This window comes from Oryx dammah, unplaced genomic scaffold (genome assembly GCF_014754425.2).
Source record: "Oryx dammah isolate SB20612 unplaced genomic scaffold, SCBI_Odam_1.1 HiC_scaffold_1, whole genome shotgun sequence".
NCBI lineage: Eukaryota > Metazoa > Chordata > Mammalia > Artiodactyla > Bovidae > Oryx > Oryx dammah.
The window spans coordinates 82,969,952-82,995,965 of record NW_024070185.1 but is presented as its reverse complement, the minus strand read 5'-3'; the positions used below and the strand labels follow the sequence as shown (position 1 = coordinate 82,995,965).

General features: G+C 56.0%; 1 protein-coding gene across 1 annotated transcript; it reads left to right on the top strand.

Annotated features, from left to right (window-relative positions):
- The first annotated feature begins 8,541 nt into the window (after window positions 1-8,541).
- On the top strand, window positions 8,542-20,063 carry NINJ1 (ninjurin 1). The gene is made up of 4 exons (XM_040245947.1): window positions 8,542-8,925; window positions 17,181-17,406; window positions 18,184-18,346; window positions 19,483-20,063. Exons 1-3 carry the CDS (start codon window positions 8,851-8,853, stop codon window positions 18,336-18,338), a joined length of 456 nt encoding a protein of 151 aa, XP_040101881.1. The 5' UTR covers window positions 8,542-8,850; the 3' UTR covers window positions 18,339-18,346; window positions 19,483-20,063.
- The last annotated feature ends 5,951 nt before the right edge of the window (window positions 20,064-26,014 follow it).

Sequence of the window (26,014 nt, the reverse complement as noted above, 5' to 3'; positions counted from 1 at the left end):
GATCCCTCCTTAGGACTCTTTCCTTCATGGATTTATGCAAGTGAAATAAAATGGTGCCTTTGCAGTACAGGCATTTCTAACATGTTACCCTGAGGAGTCTTAGCTTTTCCAAAGCAGGATACATGTGCCCTGTACTGAGGGGTCATTGATGACAGCATCTGCACAAAGGCACCAGGGCCAAGGCTGGTGCTCAGCAGTGGGGTCTCCTCCCCTCCGCACCCCTCAGTCAAATTCACTTGATTCAAATTCCCAAGCTGGGGCTCAGAGTGGGGTCCCCAGAGCAGCCACACCAGCTTCCCCAGGACCTGGGTAGAAATGCAGGGAGTGGGTAGCGAGCAGTGTCCCTCGGCAGTTCTGATGCTGGCCCAACCAGGGTCAGAACAAGGACACCGACGTGGATGGCACCGCATGATGTCCACAGACACAGCGGCCACTGTCCCCTCCCCACCTCCGAGCGGGAGGCTCAAATTCCCCACCCTGCTGTGGTCCCTAAGGAAAGTGAAGCCGTGGATCAGCCCACAGCTGAGGGAAGCCCAGGGAAGAGCGGAAAGGGCCTGGGACAGCTGAGTGCGCCTGTGAGACTCACCTGTTTTGTGGTAGCTCCCAGTCCCCATCTGGGGCAGGTGGGGTGGGCTCAGGAGACCTGGGTTCAAACCTCAGCTCTGGGAGCCTTAGTTTCCAAGCAAGCCGAATGGGCACATAGTGAGAGAGTTCACACCAAAGCCCCAGACCAGCGTCCCTCAGCAACACTTGCTAGTTCTATCCTTGACCTCTTGGTGGCGGTGTCTCCACTTGTCCACAACCTGTGGGACAGGAGCAAGCCCCCAGCCTGAGCCTTGAGACCCTCAATGTGGGTAGGAGTCTTGGAAGGCGGTGGGAGAGACCTGAGGGTGTGAAAGCATGCCCTCAGGGGCATCTTGGGGTTTCCCAGAGGAGGCAGCCCCCAGGCTTGGATAAAGAGGACACTGACCCTGGCAGGGGGAGGCAGGAAGTGGCAGGGTGGTCTTCAGGCTGGAGGTGCACAGGCCCCACCAGTCCCTTAGCAACTTGTCTCTCAGCACCCGGTGTGCAGCTTTGAGATCCAGTTTACTATGGAGGAGCCATCATCAGTCCATAGGACCTCGTCATAGCCTGGGTTTGGGCTTTCTGCTTAGCTGGTTCCCTGAACAGGGCCAGGCTAGCAATCAACCTTCGGAACAGGAAGTGGGGTACCTAGACTAGACTTGATGTGTTCCCAGAGGACACCTCTTTGCCAAACCACAAGCCACCTACCCCACCAGCGCTCCAGACGCCTGTTCTCACTCCCACAGTCACCTGTGGCCCAGTAGCTTCATAGTTTGAGTCAGTGGTTCACTGTCAGAGCCAAGAATATGGAGCCCCTCATTAGTGGTTTGCAAAGCACAGGCTGGGCTGAGCTGGCTGGGCTGAGGGACTCCCGAAGCCTGGATGAAGTAGGCATGGCCAGGGCATGCCCGAGGCAGCCGCTATGCGTGGGCTGAGGGTCAACAGTACCTGGGGCTTTGTGTCCAGTCGGGGGAGGAGGCAGTTAACACACAAACAACAAGCATGGGGTTTTCAGGGGCTGATCCAGGGCACAAGCTGAGGGAGGCCAAGGGCTATTGCAGACAGATGGTAAACAAACAGATGGGGTACAATCAGATGTCATGAAGAAGCTGGACACGTGGAGACCTGGGAACAGGATCTTCAGGTGGGGAATATGGGGAATGCAAAGTCCAGACACAGCGATGAGTCCAAGGCACAAACAGAGGGGCAATGAGGAAGGTGAGGAGAGGGGAGGAGGCTGGGGTGTCAGATTTATAAGTCCCAGGAGTGAGGATTTTCATAAGAATTCAGAGGGACTTAATCTGGTTAGGGATATAACCTGATTTACTTTTTCAAACGAGGACTGTGGGGAGGGGTGAGTGTTTTAATCTGTTTTATGTCCTGTGTTTAAAGTGGGGGAAAACCTATTTATCAATGAAAAATATAAACATATATAAAAACTAGGATTAAGATCAGCTGGGTCAGGAAAAAAATAAAACAAAATTCCAATATCCTAAAACAAGATAGTTTTTTGTTTGTTTGTTTGTTTGTTTACACTTAAGGAGTATTGAAGTGGGCAGGCTAGGGAAGGCCTGGGCTCCAAAGGGACATAGTCTCCTTCTATCTTTGGCTCTGCTGTGTGAGACTCCAATGCCCAGTCTCGTGGTCCAATATAGCTAGTGGAGCTCCAGTCATTACATTCATGCTTCAGCCAATAGGAAGGTAGAAATAAAAAAAAAGAAGAAGAAGAAATTGTATTCCTCAGTCCCTTTCCTAATGTTGCACACCTCTTCCATTGCCAGACTGTAGCCACACAGCCACACTTCAGTGCAAAAGAAGTTCAGAATTGCAGGAGAGACCCCTCTTCTGGGAAACCATTGGCTGAGCTAAAATTCAGGAGCCTGTGACTGAAGGAGAAGTGACGAAGCAATAGCAGGGATGGCCGTTATCCCTGGCCCTTTGACATGCTGTGGGAACAAGGACTTGGCTGGGCCCAGTAGGGACTGGGGAGAGAGACCGATACAAAGATGGCAGGACAAATGGGCAGATCAAGTCTCCTTGGAGGAAGCTGCATCTCACTGCTCTCTCTCCACAGTACTGGGTGGGTGCCTCCAAGTCACCCAACCTGCCTCTCACACTCTGTTGATGGCTACAGAACATCCAGACACTGTCATGTTGGTGATATTCCAGAATAAGATGAGCGTAACTCAGCGACACCCTCGGGGGAGAAACCCACTTTGTTTGGGGGGTGAGGGCCTAACAGTGTGGCCTTAGGCATGTCACGTCTTGCAGGAGGACTGAGTGAGGTGATGCCTATGCCTAGCTGGGTGCCCATTTCATGCTACCTAGTCCATTACCGTGCATGCCCTTGGCCAGTGCCACCCCATCCTTAAAATGAGGGTGATAACACAGAACCTCTTCACATGCCTGGCCTCCCTCCTCTGTCCTGGAAATGGGGTGGCAGCCCTGCCCTGCCGCCTGGCTCTGAGCACTGAACTGGTGGGAAGTGTACTGCCTGGAAGTGCTTGATAGGAATGCAGAATCCTAGGCCCACTCCAGAGCCATGACAAGGTTCCCCTTGAGTGGGTAGCAGGCAGTCAGGCTGCCAGCTCCCAGGGAGCACCAGTTGCCCCAGGCTGACTGCCAGTTGGTTGCCCTCCTCTCGCTCTCCCCGGTAGTGGGCATGTGTGGGCTGGTCTGGGCCCTGGCAGAGGCAGGAGCTTCAGTTGCAAAGCCTGCCTCCCAGAGCAGGATTGAGCACAGGCCTGCCTCACTGAGCCTGGGGCACCCATGCATGTCACAGCACCTTTCCAAACTTGGTCTCCTCTCTCTCTCTGTAAATGGAAATGGCCTCCCTGTCCCCTTGCCTTTCAGAGATGGAAAAGGGCCAGGGATTCAGCCATTTGTGAAGGTTCCCTTTCACGTGATCTAGCTGAATACACATCTCCCCAGATCCCAGCTGACACGGCCATGCTCTCCCCACAGTAATTCAGGGGCACAGGCGATATTCATCCTCCTCCTGGTGCTGTGTTGGGTGGAGCGGGGCCCAGGCCCCTCCAGCCATGAGACCCCTATCCCTCCTGATGAGGAGTGAAGCCACTCAGGCATCTGGTCTCTGTCTCACCCAGAGCGTGAAGCCACCGCCCTAACAGCCACCTGACTCTGAGGCCTATTCTGGGTGATGTGGTTCTTGACTATCATTGGCCAGCAGGATTTCGGCACCTGCTCAAGGTGGCAGCATGGGGAGGGAGTGAGGTCAAGACTGTCATCATCCCCATTACTGGGAGCTGGTCTGGGCTTCACCCGGGCTGGGTCACTTCATCTTCAGAGCATCCCCATTTTACAGACAGGAAATGCACTTCCAGTGACACAGATCAGAATGGGCAGGTGAACTATACATCACGCTACATGTGTGTGTCTGAACGTGTGTATTGACTGCACATGAGCCCCTCTCGTGTGTGTCTCTTTGCTGTAGAACAGTGCCTGGCCCTGTCCCTCCCCGGCCCACCTTCTCTCCTGGGACATTCCCCAGTGGTCACTTCCCCATAGACCGAAGCCTCACAGTCAGAATCTGGGAACCAACCTCAGACACCCATGCTGATCTCTCCAGCAGGAGAATCTGAAACCAAGTAGATGTGAGGACATCCAAGTATGGACTGCCCCTTTCAGTCTGTCCTGGGAACAGTCTGGTAAACAGACAGCACAGGCAAATGAGGATGACAAAGCAGACTGGGAAAGTCCCTCCCTGAGGACAAGCACATCTGGAGGATGAGACCCTGCCAAGGACTGACCATGCCCCCATCAGCTCTACTCAAGGAAGGTGAAGTGCCTGCCTGGGTCCCTGGTGGTCAGTACAGAGCATGGGTACAAACCCAAGTCTAAACGGCCAATTACTTAGTCAACCATGATCTCTCCTAGCTTCCTCCTTTTGGACAGAGGGAATAATGAACCTCAGCACAGAGCTGCCATGGGGCCCACGTGATAGACCCTGGTGACACCCACCGAAACTCTCTCATCCAATAAACAGGCAGGAACAGAGCCCTCTCAAGCACTCTCCTCCCACCTCCCCCCACCTGCCCCACCCCTGCACCTGGAGCCTCCCCTGCACCCTCAGGGCCCTCTCTCCCGGCTGCCCTTTCCCAAGCCTCTCCAGGGGCCAGGCTGCTGCTGCAGCAGAGATTTCCAGCTGCTTGTGTTTAGTTACATTTGGGTTTTGTGAGAATAACAGTAATTGCTACTTGTAACAGTCACCACGCCTGGGTCTGACCAGACCCCCAGGCACTGCTGTGTCCCCACTCATGTTGGCCTTGTCAACTAGGACTGAGGCAATAGCCATCTCTGTGAACCTCAGTTTTCTCAGCTATGAAGTAGTGGGACAACAGCAGTTCCTCCTTCACCAGAGGGCTGTGAGTGGGCAGAACTGAGGCCCCGTTAAGATGCACTGGGTCCTTAGCAGTGGTGCAAGTGGGCAGGGACTGCCCACACCTGCACAAAATGGAGGCCTGTTGGTCTGAGCTGTGGCTGCAGGACTTTAAGGCTGTGGTCAAGACAAGTTCCCAGGCAGCCTAGCCCATACAAGACCCTAGCGTCCCACCACGGCCACAGCCCTGAGGAATCAAGCCCAAACAGCTTGCTGAACAGAGGAGGAAATCATACAGTCACATCATACGGTCGGTAAATACTCAGCTGGGTTTAGCCAGGGCTGTGGGAACCCCAAGGCCCCCAGCCTGTCCACCACCACAAATGGTGCAGACGTGCCAGCATGTCAGGAGGATTTAGAGGAAGTTTCCCTTTTCTGATAAATCTCCAAAGTGACTTACATTTTCCATGGTTTCAGCTTCACTTTCAAAACTCCTTCTAGGGATTTCCCTGGTGGTCCAGTGGTTGGAAGCCTGACTGCCAATGCAGGGGACAAGGATTCCATTCTTCCCTGGGAGGATTGCACATGCCATGGGACAGCTAAGCCCACACACCACAACTAAGGAGCTGTTGCAGGGAGAAGTCAATTCTGACTCCACGTTGAAATGGTTTCTTTGACTTGCTTTCCGTTGCTTTTATTATTATAATTACACATAATGGCCTGCCTCAGAGAATCCTACCCCTCTGCCTGACTATTAAACTAAAGTGCCTTTGTTCAGAACCCTGTCCTTGTTTAGATGGCAAGAAGGAAGAAATTAACACATCAGTCTGCTTGAGGCTTGCCATCTAGGAGATATTTGCAAGATTAAGTGGCCTTTTTACTTTGTTTCCTCACCTCCCCCCATCTCTGGTTCATAAAAGAACCTGGCATCCAGACCCTAACAAGATGATTATTTTGAGGCGTTAGTCTGCCATCTTCTCTGTCTGCCAGCTTTCTGAATAAGAATAAAGTCGTATTCCTTGCCTCAACAACACCTTGACTTTTGGACTCATTGGCCTAACATGCATTGGGCAGAGCGAGCTTGGACTCAGTAACAAAGCTATTGCAATGAGAAACCTGCGCACCACAACTAGAGTAGCCCTCACGTGGCGCAACTAGAGAAACCCCTCATGAAACAACTAAGACCCAGCACAGCCAAAAATAATTAAATCAATCAATCAATTTTTTAAAAGATAAGATTGTTTTTTAAAAAAAGCTACTTCTAGCAGTAAGGGTAAGGCATTGCTGCTGCTGCTGCTAAGTCGCTTCAGTCGTGTCCAACTCTGTGGGACCCCATAGATGGCAGCCCACCAGGCTCCCCCGTCCATGGGATTTTCCAGGCAAGAGTACTGGAGTGGGTTGTCATTGCCTTCTCTGAAGGGTAAGGTATTAGGCAGGGGGAAACAAGGAGGTCTTGGTGTGGAGGGCAATCACAGGTGGGGCAGGCACTAGGTTACAGTGCTCATGGATGCCCACCTGCTGGCTGGTGTTGACTGAAAAAATACAGCCTAAAAGTTGAGAGTTAAATTTATTCCGTGGAAACTTTTACCACTTCTAGTCCGGGAGACAGCTTCTCAAGTAACCCTGAGAGAAGTGGCCCGAGGAGGCGAGGGGCGGAGCCAAGTTTTGCAACAAAGGGCAGGTAGTCTGATCATCAGAAGATTATTGCTATTTAAAGAAAATGAGACATCCCTAGTTAAGGAAATCAGCATTTTTCTATTTATAGGAAGACGCAAGAGTCTGCGCTCACGGAAATCATTCCTTTCACATGCACCTCAGCTATCTGGGGCCAGTACCCCGTGTTTTCACATCTTGAACTTCCTTTCCTCCGGGCTCACCATAGAAAATGGCTGTAGTCTGCTGGCTGCTAGATAAGCAGGTATTCTTTGCCTTCCTGAATTCCCTTAGGGCTCACTAGCTCACATTGGAGGGCTGCAATCACTGATGACTGTGGCATCCTTGTTTATGGACACAGCAGGAACTATTTCATTTCTCACTGGCTAGACCAGTCAAGCGGAGAAGGCAATGGCACCCCACTCCAGTACTCTTGCCTGGAAAATCCCATGGATGGAGGAACCTGGTAGGCTGCAGTCCATGGGGTCGAGAAGAGTCGGACATGACTGAGCGACTTCACTTTCACTTTTCACTTTCCTGCATTGGAAAAGGAAATGGCAACCCACTCCAGTGTTCTTGCCTGGAGAATCCCAGGGACAGGGGAGCCTGGTGGGCTGCCGTCTCTGGGGTCCCACAGAGTTGGACACGACTGAAGCGACTTAGCAGCAGCAGCAGCAGCAGACCAGCCAAGAGAGCAACAAGTCCACTACTTGCAGATCCACGCAATCCCCCCAGTTGTGAGCATGGCCCTCCCAGGTCTCTTCCCATCTATGCCTCAGTTTCCTCCCATGGCAAGTGAGAGGGTAACCCCTGCTTCACAAGGCTATCCCATATCACCTCCCACCTGACCCATAGCCCTGTTCCAGGCCACAGCACCCAGAACAGGGCCTAGCATAAAGCAGGCACTCTGGTTACAGGAGAAGGCAATGGCACTCCACTCCAGTACTCTTGCCTGGAAAATCCCATGGATGGAGGAGCCTGGTGGGCTGCAGTCCATGGGGTCGCAAAGAGTCGGACATGACTGAGCGACTTCACTTTCACTTTTCACTTTCATGCATTGGAGAAGGAAATGGCAACCCACTCCAGTGTTCCTGCCTGGAGAATCCCAGGGACAGGGGAGCCTGGTGGGCTGCCGTCTATGGAGTCGCACAGAGTCGGACAGACTGAAGCAACTTAGCAGCAGTAGCAGCTGGTTACAGGATGAATGAATGAGCTCTAGGCCAATGTAACTATCTCCCGACCTTGGGCACTGCTGCTTACTCTCTCTGATCTCTGGTTTAACAGGAGGGGTAAGGTCTCGCCCACATGGCCTAGGTCAAATGCCTTGTGCTAACAGAATTTAGCAGACACTGTGAGAGAAGGCAGAAGGTGGGGCGGGAATGGGGGTGGAAGTGGACAGCGCAACTGGGAGGAGTAAAAAGCTGTTGGTCCTGGGAGCCAGGTCAGGGTCAGGGCAGAACACAAAGACTCAGACCTTCGCCTACCAGGCTGGGGAGATAATGCTTGGCCTCTGCACCCGCCTGGCTTCTGGGAGAGGCCTGCGTCCCGGGAAACAAGGGCTGAAAGAGCCAAGGGCTGGAGGAACCAACATTCTTTTGCCACCGCTAGCGGCTGGCACCGGCACAGACAAGGGGTGCCACCCCAAACAAGGGGCCCTGCCTGGAGACACAGAGGCTGCTCCATGATGGGCGGCAGGCACAAAGAGGGCCCAAGCTGCGGTGATCTGCTGTCTGCCCCCTCCTGGGTGAGTGGGAGGCATTCATGTCCCCTTTTCCTAGAGGAGGCCAAAGTTCAGAGGGTGTGAGACCCAGGCGACTCTCAGGTTTCGCGTGCGGGGCGAGCGATGTGTTGGCGAGAGCTGCACCGGGGCCCCAGGGGTGAGCGTCATCCGGGAAAACACAAAACCACACCCGCTGCAGTACCCGCTAGCATGGCAGTTAGCGAAGCGGCAAGGGAAAGGCCGGTTCTTGCCCTCGTTTTATGGATTAAAAGCGTCCACGACAGGAACACAGAAGGCGACGTGCGTTACCACGAACACTAGAGGGCGGGGACCTAACAGAACCCAAATTCAGCGCTGGCTCCCCCTACCACAGCGGTCCACGCGGGGCCAGCCCCGGGTAGCCTAAGCCCCGCCCCCGGCCTCCGCCAGTGAGTTGGGGGCGGAGTCTGAGGGCGGTTGCGTGCGCCGGGCCGGAGGAAGGCGGGCAGTGGGCGGGCCCGCCGCGGGGTCTGTGTGCGCGGCTGGGGCGCGGGCCACGCTGAGACCCGGAGCAAAGCTGACCCAGTGCCTCACCATGGACTCGCGCCCCGAAGAGTACGAGCTCAACGGCGACCTGCGCCCGAGCTCGCCCGGATCCCCGGACGCCTCGGTAAGCACCCCCTCCATCCGTGCCGCTGTGCGACCTTGTCCGACGCCCGCCCTCTCTGAGCCCTGCTCCCACGGCTCCCAGGCACCTACGGGCGCCGACCCGCCGCGCGCCGCGTCCGCAGTGAGGGTCGGGGTGGTCGCCATGCCCCCTGCGTCCCGCCCCCTTGCCAGCGTGGTCGCGGGGAGCCCAGGGATGACCCGGGGCTCAAGCCACTCTGGAAGGTTGGGCTGGGGCGCGGGCGGTTGGCAGGCTGCCGTAAGTGGCCCGGGGCAGGTAGCGCCCACACGGAGCTGCGCAGCCGTGGGGCCTGGGCACCACCTTCACTCCGCTTTCCGCGGTCCCTGCCTTCCTGGCTCTCTCACAGCGCTCCAGCTCTGCCTCTGCTCCGGTTCGCTGCGCGCCGGGAGTAGGCGCGGAACGGATCCCGGCCTCTGGGCTCCAGGCCAGCAGCGGGCAGACAGTTACGTCACTTACGGTGTCCACAGCGACCGCACAGTCTTGTGCATGCCCTGATGGAGAACTCGGGGCCGCTGTGGCCTCCTCCCCTCTCTCCACCCTCGGGTTCTTGCGCCTCAGCCCGCCTTGCTGGCCTTGGAGCGCTGTGAGCATGGCGGCAGGCCCTGGCAGTGGTCCCATTTAGATCCAGTACCCTCCACCCTGGGGTCCTGTCCCACTGTTGGAGCAGGGCCAGAGTAGCGGTTCGTAACCGGCCTTGCCCAGGACCAGCACTTCCCCTGGGCCTCTGTTTGTGGCGCAGGCCTGAGCACCACCCTTTGGTAACTTGTTGACATTGGACATTCTTTCAGTTTCTGACCCCCTGGGGGTGGGGGCAGGGACAGGACAGTGGCCTCTCAGACATGTACATCAGACTAAGGCCGAGACCGACCCTGCTCAGGTGTGGGTGACCAGTCTTAGGTGATGCTGTAGTAACAGGCCATATTTAGGGGGTGGAAGGCAAACATGTGGGGCAAGCAAGGCCCTGGCCTGGGGAACAGTCCCTCAGCAGGCAGGGATCCCTGTGCTCAGGGGTCACTGCCATTGGCTTTAGGACCAGTTGCAGGTGCTACAGCCCTGTTCCACTCAGTCTGAGAGCCTAGACCAGTCCTCACGGAGAAACCATGGGCAGAGTGCTGAACACAAAGGTGGGTAGGAAGACTTCCTGACCAGTGGGGACCTTGGCACTGAACCCTGGGGTGTGAGTATGTGTGGAAGGGCATCCTAGGCAGGAAGAACAGTGGGAGAAGGGCCCAGGGGCTGGACCACCAAGTACATCGGGGCTGGGGATAGGAGGTCAGACCTTGCCAGCTGCAGAGGCCATGGAGGCTCTGGACGCTCATGTGAGAGTGGACACATTCTCCCAGGGGGCTCCAGTCACAGGCAAGGAGGCTCTGGGAGAGAAAGTCAGGACTGACAGCTGCTCTGCTCATCCAGCCTGGGGTCCAGGCCCACCCAACACTGCTCTCTCTCCAGCCTCTGCCTTCCGCTTCCCACCCTCAGGACCTGCCTCACTGTGCTCTTAAGCACATCACTCTGTGTCTCAGTGTCTTATTTGTGAAATGGGGTAAGAGCAGCACCTCCAACAGAGGGTTATGAAAGAAAGTAAAAGTGCTAGTCGCTCAGTCGTGTCTGACTCTTTGCGACCCTTGGACTGTGGGCCGCCAGGCTCCCCTCCGCCAGGCTGCTCTGTCCATGGGATTCTCCAGGCAAGAATGGAGCGAGTGGCCATTCCCTTCTCCAGGGGATCTTCCCGACCCAAGGACTGAACCCATACCTCTTGCACTGCAGGCAGATCCTTTACTGTCTGAACCGCCAGGGAAGCCCTCAGAGGCTTGTGAGGACTAAAAGGGCTAATGTGTGTGAGGTGCTGGGGTAAACTGGACACATAGTATTAACATTCCTGCCTGCCAAACTAGATCCTCTTTCAAAGATGACATCCCGGCAGGGTTTAGGAAGGGCAGCACCTTTCCCCAGGTGCAGTCCGCTCTCCCCCTGCCCCACCATAGGCACAGCCCTCCCCCTGCACCTCACCTGGCTCTTCCACAGCCTTCCCTCCCAGTGGCCCCTGCCTGAATCCTAGTCCCAAGGTCCTGCTTGAGGGGTAGAAAGGCTTGCTGGGAGGAGGGGAAAATCCCAGGATCTTCAGATATGTCCCCACTTGAGCAAGAGCCCCCAGACAGCAGGATGTGTGGGCTGAGTCACCACGATGTCATCAATGTGCCCCTGGCTAAGGGGAGGACTGACTGGGAGCCCAAGCCCAGAGCCCCATCGGTCTCAAGATGCCCTGCTGCATGGCCTTGGGCAAGGACGGACTCTCTCTGTGAACCTATTTCCTCTTCTGTAGAGTGGGGAAGAATCACTCACCTCCCAAAGTGACTGGGCTCAGAGAAGAGTTATATGTGCAATCCAAGGGCAGATGATCTGTCAGGCCAGGGCAGTGAGGGAGCTCCACAGAGGTCCACCTCCACAGATGTCCCCCTCCACGTGCTGCCTACCCCTGTGGCCTCCATGCAAGGCCAGTCTGCTTAGGGCCCCTGCTGGAGTGAGTTGGTGTCTTTAGTCCACTCACTTTTGGATGGCAGCAGAAGAAATAAGAAGCATTAGTTATATTGTGAACATAAATGTGGCCATGCCCAGGGTTTATCTGAGGGGGCCGCTGCCTTGGACACTGCAGCAGACTCTGGGGCTATAGCCAGCTGAGGACACAGCAGGGCTCTGGCAGGACAGGGTGCAGTGAGGCTCGTACGGCAACATTTGGGCTTGGAAACCAAGTCCTGGGAGGGAGAGTTGCTTGCATAGCCTCAGCTGCTGGGAGAGGTTTGCTCTTTTTCTCTTAAACTCTTTTTGGCCTTGCTGAGCTGGCATGTGGAATTTTAGTTCCCTGATCAGGGATTGAGCCTGTGTCCCCTGCCTTGGAATTGTGGAGTCTTAATCATGGGATCACCAGGGAAGTTCCAAGTTTGCTCTTTTTCTCATTTCTGCTCTCCTGGCAAATCCAGAGGCTGGCAGGGTCTTGGCCATGTTCCAAAAGGCAACCCTGATGTGGCCGCGCGGTTACTCCTGGTCAGTGGTGAGCTCACAGGAAGCAGGACTGCCCAACCCCGCTCAGCTGCTGCGAGGACCTCCCACCCCCACCCCGGGAAACTTCCTGCCAGGAACTCAGACGTGGAGCAAGAGACCTCCCGAGGCTGGCTGGGCACAGACTGTGTGGGGACAGTGCAGGAGTGAGCTAGTGTGACCTGGGGTGGGTGCCTTCACGCTGAGCCCAGGCAGTGGACATAGTAGCAGCTTATGCCTCACACTGATTGACCAGACAGAGCCTACTCAGCCCCAGCAGATCCTACTTGGTCGGTTCTCAGGTCCCAGCCCAGAAGTGAGGACTCCAGAACCCCCACATCCACTGTTGCCCACTGAGCCCGAGGGGAGGGGCCCTAGGCAGAAGGGCCCATCTGGAGCTGGGCTTCACTCAGCTAATGCAGTTTCTCGGGCTAGTCCTCTCTTCCTTGTTATGGACTTCTACAATAGAATTAGTTACAAATTGTTACAGTTCATTTGGGAGGCAGCCTTTCAAAGCCATGAGGCTGGGTGGTGAGGAAGAGGAATATCCAGTCCTGCCCTGCCCCAGCTGGGCTCTAACCAGCCACTGAGCGCTTCATTCACTCCCCATCATATGCCCGCCTGCCCATTTTATAGCTGAGGAAACTGAGCACAGACCAGTCACTCTGCTGGTCTGTGGTGTGGCAGGATGTGGAGATGGTAAAGGGAAGGCCCACATCCACATCCCACCTCTTCCCAGAGCAGCTGATGAGCCTCATAGATTTTGGGTCTATGAGGGCCTTGGACTCTCATTCTTTAGATGTGAAATTGGGCTCTGGGAAGGGGGGCAGGAATTCCCATGTAGGCATCTTGTTCCATGCTTGTACCTGGGATTTTGAGTCAGTGGCAGAATTGTGGGCAGGCAGGATTGGAGGAAGTCCATAACCCAAACCTTGAGGTCCTGCGGAGATTCAGTCAGCCACGGCCCTGGCCTGCCCTCATCTCCCAAGGAAGCAGAGGGTTTACCGGCAAGAGGCTGAGGATGGGCCAGACCTCGTGGGCCCAGCTGGAGGCCATAGGCAGCCTCTCCAAGCCCAGGGTGAACTGGAGGATGCGCTGTGTTGAAACTGGGTACTCTGAGTACCGCAGACCTGTTTTGAATCTCGCTTCTGTTCCAACTTGCCTCCCTGTCCAAGCTGAGGTTGCTCAGTGCAGTGTGACCCTGGGCCAGGTGGCCTGGGTCCCTGCGAGCTGCCTATGTACAAATGACTGGGATGACGCACTCTGTCCACAGAACGTAAGCTCAAGGAGCCAGCCTTGTGGGCACCCCTGCCAAAACCAGCTCCTCCTCTACAGGCTCCTTCTTGGCTTTTAGAAAAAAAAAAAGGGCAGCCCTCAGCTCACTCAGCTTCTGAGATGCCACTGGGGTTTCAGTGAATTCCTTTTGGCCCCAGGGACATATTAAACTGGCCGTTTGTTCCCTGCACTGCCCAAGTCATGGGCAGAGGTCTCAGTGGGAGGGTCCCAAGCATGGCTCCTGGCAGCTGGGTGGGGAGGTGAAGCTCCACACCTGTGCAAGATGGGCTCTGACTTCCCCACAACTTGGGTGACCTCCTCAGGATAGCGCCTTCCCTGGGATTCACCTGTACAGGGGTCACCTCTCAGGCCCAGAGCTCTCCTCACAGCTCAAAGCCCCTCCCCAGAAGGCCTGGGGTACCAAAGTCAGGCATGAGGGAAATAAATCAACCCTGAAATCCACCCGCCACCCAAGGCCCTACCACATAAAACTTCCTGGGCCTCCTCCCCAGTGTAGACATGAGGCTGTGCCATGTCCTGGGTGGCCCTTAGCTTCAAGATGGACAAGCTGGGTTCAAATTCTGATCTGCCTCTCCCTCACAGTGGCCCTGAGTAAGCCCCCTTGAGCTTTAGTCTTCCACTCTGTAGAATGGGAGAACAGTGCTCTTTCTCACTGTTAGGGTACTTGGTGGGTGGTAGAACTTCCCAGACTGTGGCCTGAGGTGTACAGATGGGAAAACTGAAGCCCAGGGAAGGGAACATGTTGTCAAGGCTACACTGCAAGCCTGTAGTCAGCTAGGGCTTGACCAGAGTCCCCTCCCCACCAGCCGTCTGGCCTGCACCCTCTGGCCAGTGCTTCTTATCACTGCATGGGTTGAATAGGAAGCAGATGGCTCTGTGGACAGGAAATGACCTGGCTAGGAGGGATATATGGGCTGAGGCCCTTGCTTGCTACCCGGGGCCCTGAGACAGTGACCAGACCCCCTAGAACCTCCTGGCATGTTTGCTCCCTGGCCCTGTTGCACACCTAGGCGCTCAACCGCAGAAGGGGCTGGGGACTTCAAGCACTCAGCCTCACAGGTGACCGTGACCCCAGCGCCGCTCTGCAGGGCCAGAGGAGACTGTGGTGTCAGCTCTCAGAGCTTCTGAGCCCTGGGACCTGGGTTCAAATCCCAGTGCAGCCCTCAATTCCTGTTGACTTTGGACATTTCCTCCACGTACAGCCTCAGTTTACCCCTGGTAAATGGTTGTGAAAACAGGGACTCCCTGGAGGAAAGCACTGAGCTGAAGGGTGAATAGGATGATGGGCTGTGCCCTGGGCACCCAAGGTGGAGGACAGTGGGGCACGGGGTCCCTGTGCTGGGGCACTGCTGCTGCTGCTGGCATTGTGGATTTGAATGCGTGTGTGGTTGCAGAGGCGTGAAATATTTATACAGCTCAAGAGAGTTCAAAGTAAAAGAGGAATTCTCCCTCCTGCCCAGAAGCCTCCGCAGTTAGCCATGTGTGTGTTTGTTAATGCATACATACATATACATTGTATGTATGTGTGTACATGTATGTGTACATGTATCTACATGTTTGTGCATGTGTACCATGTATACATGTTAGTGTGTGCTTACGTACATGTATTGTGCTTCTGTGTGTGTATAGATGTGTGTGTATGGCACGTATATGTGTATATGCTCATGAATGTGTGTATTTGTGTGTGTATAGCTCCCCTGCCCCCAGAAGGTGGAAGCTCCTTGGAAGACCTGCGCCTGGCTTTTTCTCTGGGATTGGGGATTGGGATGAGCCCTGGGGTGGCCTCAAGGGAGGACGTTTTGATACTTCTGGTTTATGAAACTTAGGGGCACATGGCCAGCAGGCCAGGGCCTCGAGGATGCCAGCACCCAGTGGAGCACGTACATGATGGAGCATGGCCAGCTGGGCCACTTTGCAGGAGCAGAGCTGGGAGACAGCCTGGGTGCTTTTGAGGCAGGGCACAGACCCTGGGGAGGAGTGGTGTGCCCTGGGTATTCTTGGCCTAGGTGGGTGGCCCACCCAGCTGTGAGTGCAGTTGTAGGCCTGGCATGGAGAGTCAAAGGAGAGACAACACTTGAAGAAAGAAAGAGGCTGCACATGAAATTTCCCGGAGAGCAGGGCCAGGGCGCTGGGTTGGACAGAGAAGGCTTTCCCAGCGAGCTCTTGGGTCTAGAATTTTAAACCAAGAGGATTTGCTGCTTAAGAACAACTGACACTGAAGGAACACAGGACACAGGAGTCTCTGTTCCCATGCTCACCCTCCTGTGCCTGTTATTCTAGATTCAATTTAAACTCTAAAAGATACAATGTAGTGATGACCTAGAGGGGTGGGTGGGGAGGTTGGGAGGAAGGTTCAAGAGGAAGGGGATGTGTGTATACACACAGCTGTTCACTTTGTTGGACCACAAAAGCTAACACAAAATTGTAAAGCAGTTATACTCCAATTTAAAAAAGAAGATATAATGTAAAAGTAGTTTTACTTCTGTAAAACTTCTGTATTTCTGTAATTTCCATTGTATAGTTCTGTAATCTCCATGTTTTCTCCAACTGCAGAAAGTAGAAGTTTGCCCTCCCCAGAACCCCCACCTCCCATCCCTGCATCTTTCATGAGTCTAGAAATAAGATCTCCCCAGTGGCCCCAGGAGGCCTAGGCTCAGGGAGGCCTGTGGACAAGTGGCCAGGGCTGAGGGGTACAGGTTAGTTCTGGGAGGTTGGGGAGGGGCCTGGCTGGGGCAGCTTGAAGAAGGCGGATGGGCTGGCTACCAAGAGGAGGCCAGGTGGCCTCGAGTTGCCTTCAAGTGAAACAGCCGTTGCAAGAGGCAAATTCCAGTGCCTCTCGGGAGGAGCCTTTGTGGCCTGGACTCCAGCTTCTGAGGCCAGCCTTCTTCCGCCTAACTCCCCTCCCTGCTCCTGCCCCTGCAGAGAACCTAGCCTGCAGAGAAGGTCGGCTCTGGGTGGGGCCTTGAGGCACGGAGGGCGCTTGGGAGTGACAGGGGCCTGGCCTTGAGGACTGGAGACGTTCTCAGGCAGAAGTGAGGGAGGAGGTAGTCGAACTTGTGTTGCATTTTATCAACACAAACATGAAGCAGGATAAGCTCGAGCGCCACACGTCAGGACCAGTAGGGCACTCTAAGGGTGACCTCGTGCTTCCTATCACAAATACTAGTAATGACGGGTCAGGAGATTCTGGAGGCGCAGACGTGTGGTGGCCTGGGTGTGGTGATGGTGTCACAGTGCACACAGCTCCACACTCCTCAGGTTGCTCATGTCTATTATGTACAGCTTTTTGTGTGTCGATCACATCTCACTCAGTAAAGTGGTTTAAAATTGTTTTTAATAAAAAAGTAAGGAAGAAGCTAAGTTTAGCTGTAGATTAGAATACTGAGGCATCTCTTGAGCACCTGCTGTGTGCCCGCACAGCTGGGAGATGGCCTGGGTGGATCAGCTGTCCCAGGAAGGCTTATTTCACAGGTGGGCAAGTGTGTGGAAATCTGGGATCCAGCTGCTGTCACGTCACCTCCCTGGCACCAGTCACCTCCTGAAGGGAAGGGCGGGCAGGGGCACGCAGGGGAGGCTGCCAGATGGCCCCACCCATGGCAGGCAGATGGCTGGCAGCATTTTCCCGTCTAAAACCAGAGTGTGCGCTGAGGCTGTGTTTTGTCTCCTTTCTCTTCCAGGACTTGATTCCTAGGGTGGGTCTTGCAGGGCTGTACAGTCTCTTCTCTGGGCCTATTGTTCTGTTAACCAGCACATCCCTTTCAAGCCTCATCTGCTGACCCGATCTACCCCCACCTTCTTGCCAGTACCTAGGAAGGAGACCAGGCTCAAAGTAGGGGACACCAGGGTGGGCCCGGGCCTACAGTCCCCTGCTGCAGAGCCTGGCCTGACCACCCCGCTCCCTGCAGCCTAGCCGCTGGGGCAGGAACCAGCCCATCAACATGAACCATTATGCCAACAAGAAGAGCGCAGCTGAGAGCATGCTGGACATTGCACTGCTGATGGCCAACGCCTCCCAGCTGAAGGCTGTCATTGAGCAGGGCACTGGCTTCGCCTTCTTCATCCCCCTGGTGGTCCTCATCTCCATCTCCCTCGTGCTGCAGATTGGTGTGGGCGTGCTGCTCATCTTCCTCGGTGCGTGCCTGGGCAGGGGGCTGCAGCAGTGGGAGGGCCCTGGGGTACCCCTGCCCTACAGCCAGCTGATTCTGCCCGCACACACTCTGGGATGGGTCACAATGTTTTGCAGGCCCTCATGAGCTGCATGGGAGCCCAGCCCGCCTCGCTAGGCCAGGTGGTCCAAAGTGTATTAACAGCTCCCACTGTGGCCCCCAGAGGGCCCCTCACGTCTCTATCCTTCCACTCACCCAAGCTGAGGACACAGGAAAACATCAAAACCACCCAAAGAGTTGACGTGTATTGGGCACCTACTATGTACCCGCTAGTCCTTAGGTGGTCTATAGGGACCAGGTGATGGTCCTGCACCCCCAGGTGAGGGTCAGGTGTAGAAGCAGCAAGAGTTTGGTGGGTTCCCCTCCACCTGGCTGTGTGACCTCAGGCAGGTGGGCCTGTTTCCTTGCCTAGAAAGTGGGCGTAAGGACAGCCTTGGGTACGTGTGGGAATGGCTTATCATGTGCCAGCGCTCAGAATGGTGCTTGCCTATGTGTGCAGTCCCTTGTGCCTTAGAATGCAAGCCTGGGCCTTGGGCCTCCACGCCTTCCACTTCGTAATGAGGTGCCAGGCCCCTCTGAGTTTCTTTTCACAGAGCAAGCGGGGCTGCAGCAGTCAAGCCAGAGATAGCAGCCTGCCTGGGCCAGGCCCCATTTTCGGCAGTGTTTTAAAGCAGGCATGTCTCTCTCGGGGGGTGCAGAAGAAGGCCCCATGATATCTCACAGTGCCTGCTCCATCTCACAGTTAGGTATGATCTCAACAACCCTGCCAAGCATGCGAAGCTGGACTTCCTCAACAACCTGGCCACTGGTCTGGTCTTCATCATCGTCGTGGTCAACATCTTCATCACTGCCTTTGGCGTCCAGAAGCCTACCATGGACACGGCACCCCGGCAGTAGGGGCTCAGGTGAGCTGGCAGGGCCGTCCCCAGCAGGGTCTATTCCTCCACGAACCCACCCGCTCACCCCACTGGGCTGCTGACTCAGCGTGGGAAACTCAGGGTCTTTTGTGCAGACCTCCTGTGACTGCATCTGTCCTTGCCTGGGCCTTGCAGGGTGGGCGCCCCTGGGCATGTGCACCCCCTACACCATACTCAGCCCATTGTCCTTGCTCAGAGAGACCCAGTGCCTGCTCAAGGTGACCCTACTTGGGAGCAGAAGCCACAAGGAAGTCAAGTGAGCCTCGTAACACACTCAACAATCCCCTCCTATAGGGAGGTTGTGGGGGCTCAGATGTAGGCAACCTGGATTGTCATGAGGGCAGATACAGAAAGCTGGCAGGTCTGGCATGTGTCCTGGCCAGGGTCACACAACGCAGGTCCACGGGGCCCTGGACCCAGCAGTCCTCAGGCCTGCCACAGAGGCAAGGTGGGTGCTATTGCAGGGCTGTACAGTCTCTTCTCTGGGCCTATTGTTCTGTTAACCAGCACATCCCTTTCAAGCCTCATCTGCTGACCCGATCTACCCCCACCTGTGTGTCAGGGACACAGGAGGAAACCTTCCAGATTGACCAAGTGGACAATGAAGCAAGATGCTGGGAGCAGGGCCTTTGTGTGGCCCCATTGTGAGCATCTGGCTTTTACTTGCCCCCGCCATCACTGTTGGCCCCACCTGACATCAATTCACTGCCCAGCTGCTGGCCCCAGATTGTTGTTCAGTCTGTCCCCCATGGAATCCTCTGGATGCCAGCCTGCTCCCTCCCTCATCGCATGACAACTGGGCCATTTATTAATCACCTGCTATGTGCCCCAGTCTTGAGTTCCCCAAGCATCAGCCTAGTGAGGAGACTTCAAGGTCCCCACGGCACTTGCCCACCCACCAGCCCCTGCCCGAGTGTGCTGGGCCGGGCTTTTAGACCCTGACAGTGTCCCACGGGGGGACACCGTGGCTCTCCCAGGTCAGAATTGGGCTGACTCTGGAGTCAGAGTGGCCCCGACATTTATGGGCTGGTTAGCAGACACCACGCTGAGGCAGGGTCACCAGAACAGAGCTGGAGGCTCCTCCGGCATTGGTGACTCCATGCCTCTCCTCTTCTTCTCTGCAGGTGCCCCTGGATCGTGCCTGGCCGCAGCTGCCTAGACGCAGAAGGCGCCTCGCCCTTGAGGCCCATCCTCCTGTGCACGAGATTCCCCTAAACCGCCGGAGCCCAGGCTGGCCCCACCAGACTGCATCCAAATAAGCCACACGTGCTCAGGCCACTCTGGCCACACAGGGCCTGCCCCGTCCTCCGCTGCTCCTCCTCCTGGAGCATGGAGTAGCCGGGCCCAGAAGATGGAACTGGTGAGCCTTCAACAAGGGTTATCGCTGCCATGGACATGCAGCAGGCCCAAGGATGGGGGTCAAGGGGCTGGCCCCATCTAGGGACACTTCCAGAGAGACAAGGCGATGCCAGTGCAGCAGCATCCTGGCCTTGTGCGCTGCCCACCCTGGGTGACCTGTGACCTCTGCACTTCCTGACCCAGGACTATAGATCATCAGTGACACTGTGGGCCCCCCACCGTGGCCACTGACTCAGACCTCACACCTTCCACCAGCAGTGACTGGGCAGGGCTTTAGCCCCTCCTTGGGGATCCGAGCCCCCACTTTTCTATATGTCAGTAAGCAATAAAGCTGATTCTTCTCTTCGTGCGGCTCCCAGCACCACCCTCCCTGCCACCCAGGCCTGGGTGCTGCACTGTGCCCCTCAGAGTCCCCAGGCTATACAGCCCTCCTCTGTCCCTCCCTCTAAGCCTGTGGTCTATGGGAGAAGCAGCCTTTGTTGGCATCTCCAGACATCACCCCCACATGCATGTCCTCGGGGCAGTCAGCTCAATGACCCCTGAGCAGACCCTCGTGAAAAGTTCCAGCACTCCCACATTTCCTGCAGTTTACATGCCCAACTAGCTCCCTTCTATACCCACAGTACTGGATCAAGGAGAGTGGGGCTGATGCCAAGCCAGCCTCGACCCTGCAGAGACACCAGTGAGAGCCAGGTGCTGTCTCGGGGGGCTCACGGAGCCACCTCTCACCTGGCTGGGACCCCCAGCTCCCTCAGTCCATCCTGTGACCAGTAGGGCCTGAACCCTCACTCTCAGCCCCCTTGTCATCTCCTTTCTGACCCTTGCTGGCCCCATTCCTTCATCTCAGGTCAGCAATGCCCTCACCTGGGCCTCTCCAGGTAGGATACCTGAGAACTCCCTCCAAGCAAGGAGCCCAGGGAGGTGATGCAGCCCCCAGGAGCTCCCAAGGCCCCTCCCCCATCACTTCTCTCGCCCTCCCCACTCAGCCTGGGGCAGCTCCAACAGACATTCAGATGACCCCACAGAGTCTTCTGTGGGCCTGAAAGATAAGCACAGAGTGATTGATAAACAAGAGTGCTTATGGGTGAGATGATCTAATCTGAGCTTTGCTTTAAAATGAATAACTCAGGAAAAAGGTACAGGGAAATGGATGAAGCAAGATTGGAAGTGCTGGGGGCTGCAGAGCTGGGGCCCCAGAGCCAGCTCTCTGCTCTTCTGAGTGTCTGAATGTCCCATAAAGAAGGCTGCTAAAGGTGATTCACACGTGGGATGAGATCCCTGAAGAAGCAAGACCAACGGGTGGGCAGTGGGTGGACACGTGTTCCCAGAGGAGCCGATGAGCCTGGGGCCAACCTGGTCAGAGGCGGGCAGATGTACAGCTGTCAGGGGGCTGGGCCCTGGGAGCAAGCAGTAGAGAGGCCAGTCTCTGCGGCTGGTCACCGCAAGCACCTTGGCTGTCTCATTGCCAGGAAGCAGCAGGGGTCAGTCTCCTGGCTGTGAACCTGCCCAACTACCTGGCCCTCGTGGTGGATCCAAGGTAGTATCTGGGCCCATGCTCCCAGGTCCAGCCCCACTCAGGGCTCTGCACAAGTGGAGGCTGCCCAGCACCATAGCCCTGGGGTAGCCTGAAGCTGTGGCCTGTGGTGTGGGCTGACAGCCACACCAGGGGCGATGCCAGCCTGTGTGGACCATGGCCATGGCCAGCAGATGGCTGAGTTCCTCCTTTGGCCAGGACAGGAAGTTTGCCCAGACCTGACCAGACAGGGTAAACCCCAGATGGCTGGATGGGTCCTAGGTCACCAAATCAGGCTGGCCTCTATAGGCACTAGGGGCATTGGGAACAGGGCACGACAGAGGGTGGGTGTGTGCATTCAGCCCCTGACAGCCTCTGCCCCAGCTGCTCCCCTACAGGTACACCTGACAGCCCCTGATCTCCCCACCCACCAGCACCCAGGATCATGTCAACAGACCTGGCCCCCTGACCCTCACTCTGGATGTACCCCTGTGTCAGGGCCTTGGCTTGAGCTGCAGCTCTCTAGGGTCAGGGCTGTGCCCGGAGGTCTTCCCCGCTGGCCCTCCTGACCCCTACTTCTGGTCACTGTCACGGTGGGCCACTTGGGTTTGCTCTGCCTTTGATGTCATTGGTCATGTCACTGCCCACAGTGTCCCCCTGGGGCCCTCATCTGAGCTCTGACTACCCCCATGTCATCTGGCCCATGATGAGGGCTGTTGCCTGAGAAGGAGGCTCCTGCTCACCATCTCCCTGAAGGCTACGGGAGCTCTGCCTGAGCTGGGGAAGGAGGTGGACCTTTAATCATACTTGTAGTTCTATTTGATCTGCCCTGGCCCTTCCACTTGATGCAACCACTCAAAGCCTGTGCTCAACACTGTGTCTGGCATACTTAGTCTAGGTACTTAGTAAATGTCTACAATAGATCTACTCCTCAAGTTCCAAGCTCTGCACATGTGTTACAGTGGCCAAAGGATGGACAGAAAAAAAAAAAAAAAATTGGGGCCCAGAGAGTCAGTCAGGGCCAAGCCCTGCTGTGTAGCTGCCCCATCTGGGGAGCCTACTCTGCCATCCCGGGGGACGGCAGAGACCCTGAGAGTAAGCAAGGGGCTCGAGGAGTAAGAAGCAAGGAAATGTATGTGCTCCACAGAGGGATACACACAGGGAAGTGAAGACTGAGGGAGCTCTCAAGGCCGATGCTCCGGGACCCAGGACCAGGAGGGAGCCCTGTGGAAGGACAAGCCTGTGGTGCACGAGCCCTGAGGCCACATGAGCTGGGGCTGGCCTTAAAGGAGTGTAGGATGGTCAGTGTTGGAGAGGGGGAAGTCACAAAGAACTAGGAATTGGGGCGACTGAGGGAGCGGGAGGATTTTGCGCTTAACTTCCTTGTTTTACGATATAGAGAGATGATGACGGATGGAGGACAAAAAGATTATAGATTGATGGACAGATGGATGAAAGACGTATAGATAGATGACAGATAGGGGTAGGGATAGATGAGTCATCCCAGGTCACCCTGGGGTTCTCCTCCCCTGACTCTCCATCCCCAGTGTCCACCCTTCAAGGCCCAGGCCCACTTGATCTGAGAGAGGGAAGGACAGGGTGAGGCAGGGAGCTCTGAGAAAGGTAGGCCAGGATGAGATGGGCTGGGATGGGGCCCGTGGAGCGAGGTGGACTTCCGCTGCAGGATTGAGTGGTTCCTTCCTTCCACACCTGCCACACCCACCCACCCACTTCCCTCTCTCTCAGGCACCTTTTCTCCCACCTTCCTTTAATGGAATTTAATTCCTCTTTTCTCACTACATTACTTTTAAGAATCCACGAGCAGAATGTTCTAACATTTTTTTTCTCTCTCTCAAGTAAGGGGAAACTAAGCTAACTAAGCTGCTGGATCTGCGTGTGGCCCAGGGAAGATGCCTCATGGCAGCAGTGACCACCAGACCCTACCCTAGGCCTCAATGCCCTCTGAGGGGATATGGAGCTCCAGCCCTGCCTCCAAGTGGGATAAGAATTGAGGTGCCAGCTGCCACCAAGCCAGCACTGAGGAAGGGCAGCGGCTCCACACTCCCACCCCCACCCCGCCCCACAGTCTACAAGACTGGGGCCCCACGGCCCATCCAGCAAGGACCTGACATGCAACTTGGTCAGGCCTGGGGTTTGTGCAGAGGTTCCTGGGTGTGGGGAGGGCACTCTGAGATAGCTCTCAGAGCACTGACCTGGTGGGTTGAAAATAACAACTCCAGATTCCAGCAGTGTCAGCACCCCCACCCAGACCTTGTGCCTTCTCCCAGAGGGGAACCCTGCCTTGTGCAAACTGCAGTTGCATTTCCGGCTCCACAAGCAGCAGCCTGTTACTTCACTGGGCCTGAAACCACATCCCTGAGAGCATCCAGGGCTGCCTCCAACACAGGACCTCTGCTCTTCACATACACACCTCCTTCACAGACACACTTCTCCTGAACGCCCCCATCACTTCCGTCCCTCCCACCCTCCTCACGTCCCCCCTCACTCCCCTCCCGACGCCTGGGTGCTCTTCCCCACCCAGGCAGACTGGAGACACGACAGCCATCCCAGCACTGTGGAAGCTGAGGTACTGTGATAGATGAGGAACTATTCCTACTAGAGTTTGGTGGGGGGACTTTCCCAGTTGAGGTGGCATTTTACCAAAGATCTGAAGGTTCAGTAGATGGGGGGAGTGGTTAGCAGTCTTCCAGATGAGGGAATAGCATGTGCAAAGGTGGGGGGTATGGATCATGAGCAGTTCCAGTTGAGCTATGGAGGTAGGGACAGGGGACAGAAGGGCCTGTCCCAGGGGGCCAGCAAGTAAGACTGTGGCCCTTGGCATCTTTCACACCTGGATGGACTTAATTCATTACAGGTCATGGTTACCGACTGAGCAAGTAGTTGGCAGGGGGCCCTCGTGGGGAGAGGGGCTGTGCCTAGACGTGGATGCCCCATTGTTCCACCTCACCCAGTCCCAGCCTAGGAGTGTGGTCATTGTATGGCTGGCACAAGCCAGGGGCAAGCAGATGGGAGAGGGGCCTGGCTGGTGGTCTGGGCTGTTGCCACAGACTTCAGCTGTGGGCACTAGGTCCAGGCACAGTTGGAGAAGAGGCCATTGAGGCTGGGATCCACGGAGGGGGTCCAAGAACAGCCTGAACTCAGGGGCTGCTTTGGACAAGAGCAAGCCTTGGGTGGGTCATTGCTGGAAGGAGAAAGTCAGTAGTCACCAGAAGCAGCCCAGTTGGAGCCAAGGGAATAGGTGCCCTGGACTACCACAGCTCACCAGCTCCCGAGACCTGGGACCGGCACTGGCTGCTCCTCGCTCCGAGGATGGACCCTGCCACAGGGCCTCACAGGTAAATACGAGGACCTTCCCTGCCACAGCCTGTTTCTGGGATGTCCCCTCAAAGGCACTTCTACTTAATAGTTCAGGATTGCTAATAGCAAAGGACTGTATTTCGGGGGGTATGTAAGTCACATTTATTTCAGGAGACTGGAAGACTGAGGACAAGGCACTGGCTTGGTGTCTGCTTTGCCTGCACCCTACACACAGCAGCCTCGTTTACCCAGATGTCTCTGTCACCTGCAGCCAGGCATCTGGCGCCTGTACCCGGCAGTGCCCTTTACCTAGTTCTGTCACTTCCACTGGGCATGTGTCACTTTCACCCAAGCATGTCTGTCAGAGAGCAGGACAAACATCAGTAATACTTCGGCATCTGCCCAGGAAGCAACTTCCCCTGGGAATCGGGATCTTACCTGATTAGCAGGTGGAAGGGCTGCAGACTGGACAGCATGTGCTGGGCTGGCCCCAGGGTTCTGCTGACCTCCTACCTTCTGAGCTCAGAATCCAGAAACTAGTTCCTTGGTCTGTATGGCTAGCCAGTACGGCGGCCACTCTCTGCTAGCAGTAAGAGCAGTTTACATGGGGCACTGTCTGCAAGAGACCTGGAGTGCAGTGCCTGTTTACAGCTCTGGGGAGGGAGGGGAGTGGATATGTTCACAGCATCGCTCCCCCTAGACCCTGAGTCAGGAACCTTCCCGTGGGGCCCAGCCTTGAGGGTTCTGTTCAGCTCACATGGCTCAGGGTACTCACTTCCCCCAATGAGGGTCTGTTCCAGAGAAACATGCACTGGCTGCACCGTTAGCACAGCTTTAGCAGTAAATTCAGGAAGCCGTTTCCAAAAAACAGCACTCAAGATATCCATGCTCAAGGAAGGGTCCTGTCTCTTTGAATAGATGGGTCAACCAAGGCTCAGAGTCTGGAGACAGCCCCCCAGGACCGGCAGGGCAGGGATGGCAGAGCTAATGGTAAGCCGTGCTGTCCTGGGCTTCAGGGCGGGCGGGAGGGCTCCTCTGCCTGGCTCTCCCATGCCCTGGCCCTCACTTTAATGACTGGGCATGCAAATGAGTGAATGAACCCGCAGGCTGACTGAATGAGGGCCAGAGACCACATCGTGGAGCTAATCCCTCTGCTTCCCATCTTGTTTCCCTCCCACATGCTTCGAGAGACTGAGAGACACGGGAGTGGAGCCCCCCTGAGGGCCGGCCCAATGGCAGCATCATTCCTAGTGTCAGCCTGCGGTGCCTCTGGAAACCCCCTATGGAAAATGCAAGCACATGACGATTCTCGGGTTGGCATACTTCTGTTCCCCCAGAAAGAGGCTGGAGGGGAAGGAGATGACAGAGGGAGGCAACGGGGAGAGGGATCCATCAGGGCCCGGCCCAGGCCCCAGCGGCCCATGCCTTGTGCGTGCACACACGTGAATCTGAGCACTGTGCACACT

Excerpts from the sequence above, each read along its gene's own strand:
- NINJ1 (XM_040245947.1), top strand. The coding sequence starts at position 8,851 with ATGGACTCGCGCCCCGAAGAGTACGAGCTCAACGGCGACCTGCGCCCG. Across the intron at positions 8,926-17,180 it reads CCGGATCCCCGGACGCCTCG|CCTAGCCGCTGGGGCAGGAA; the intron begins GTAAGCACCCCC and ends CGCTCCCTGCAG. Across the intron at positions 17,407-18,183 it reads CGTGCTGCTCATCTTCCTCG|TTAGGTATGATCTCAACAAC; the intron begins GTGCGTGCCTGG and ends TCCATCTCACAG.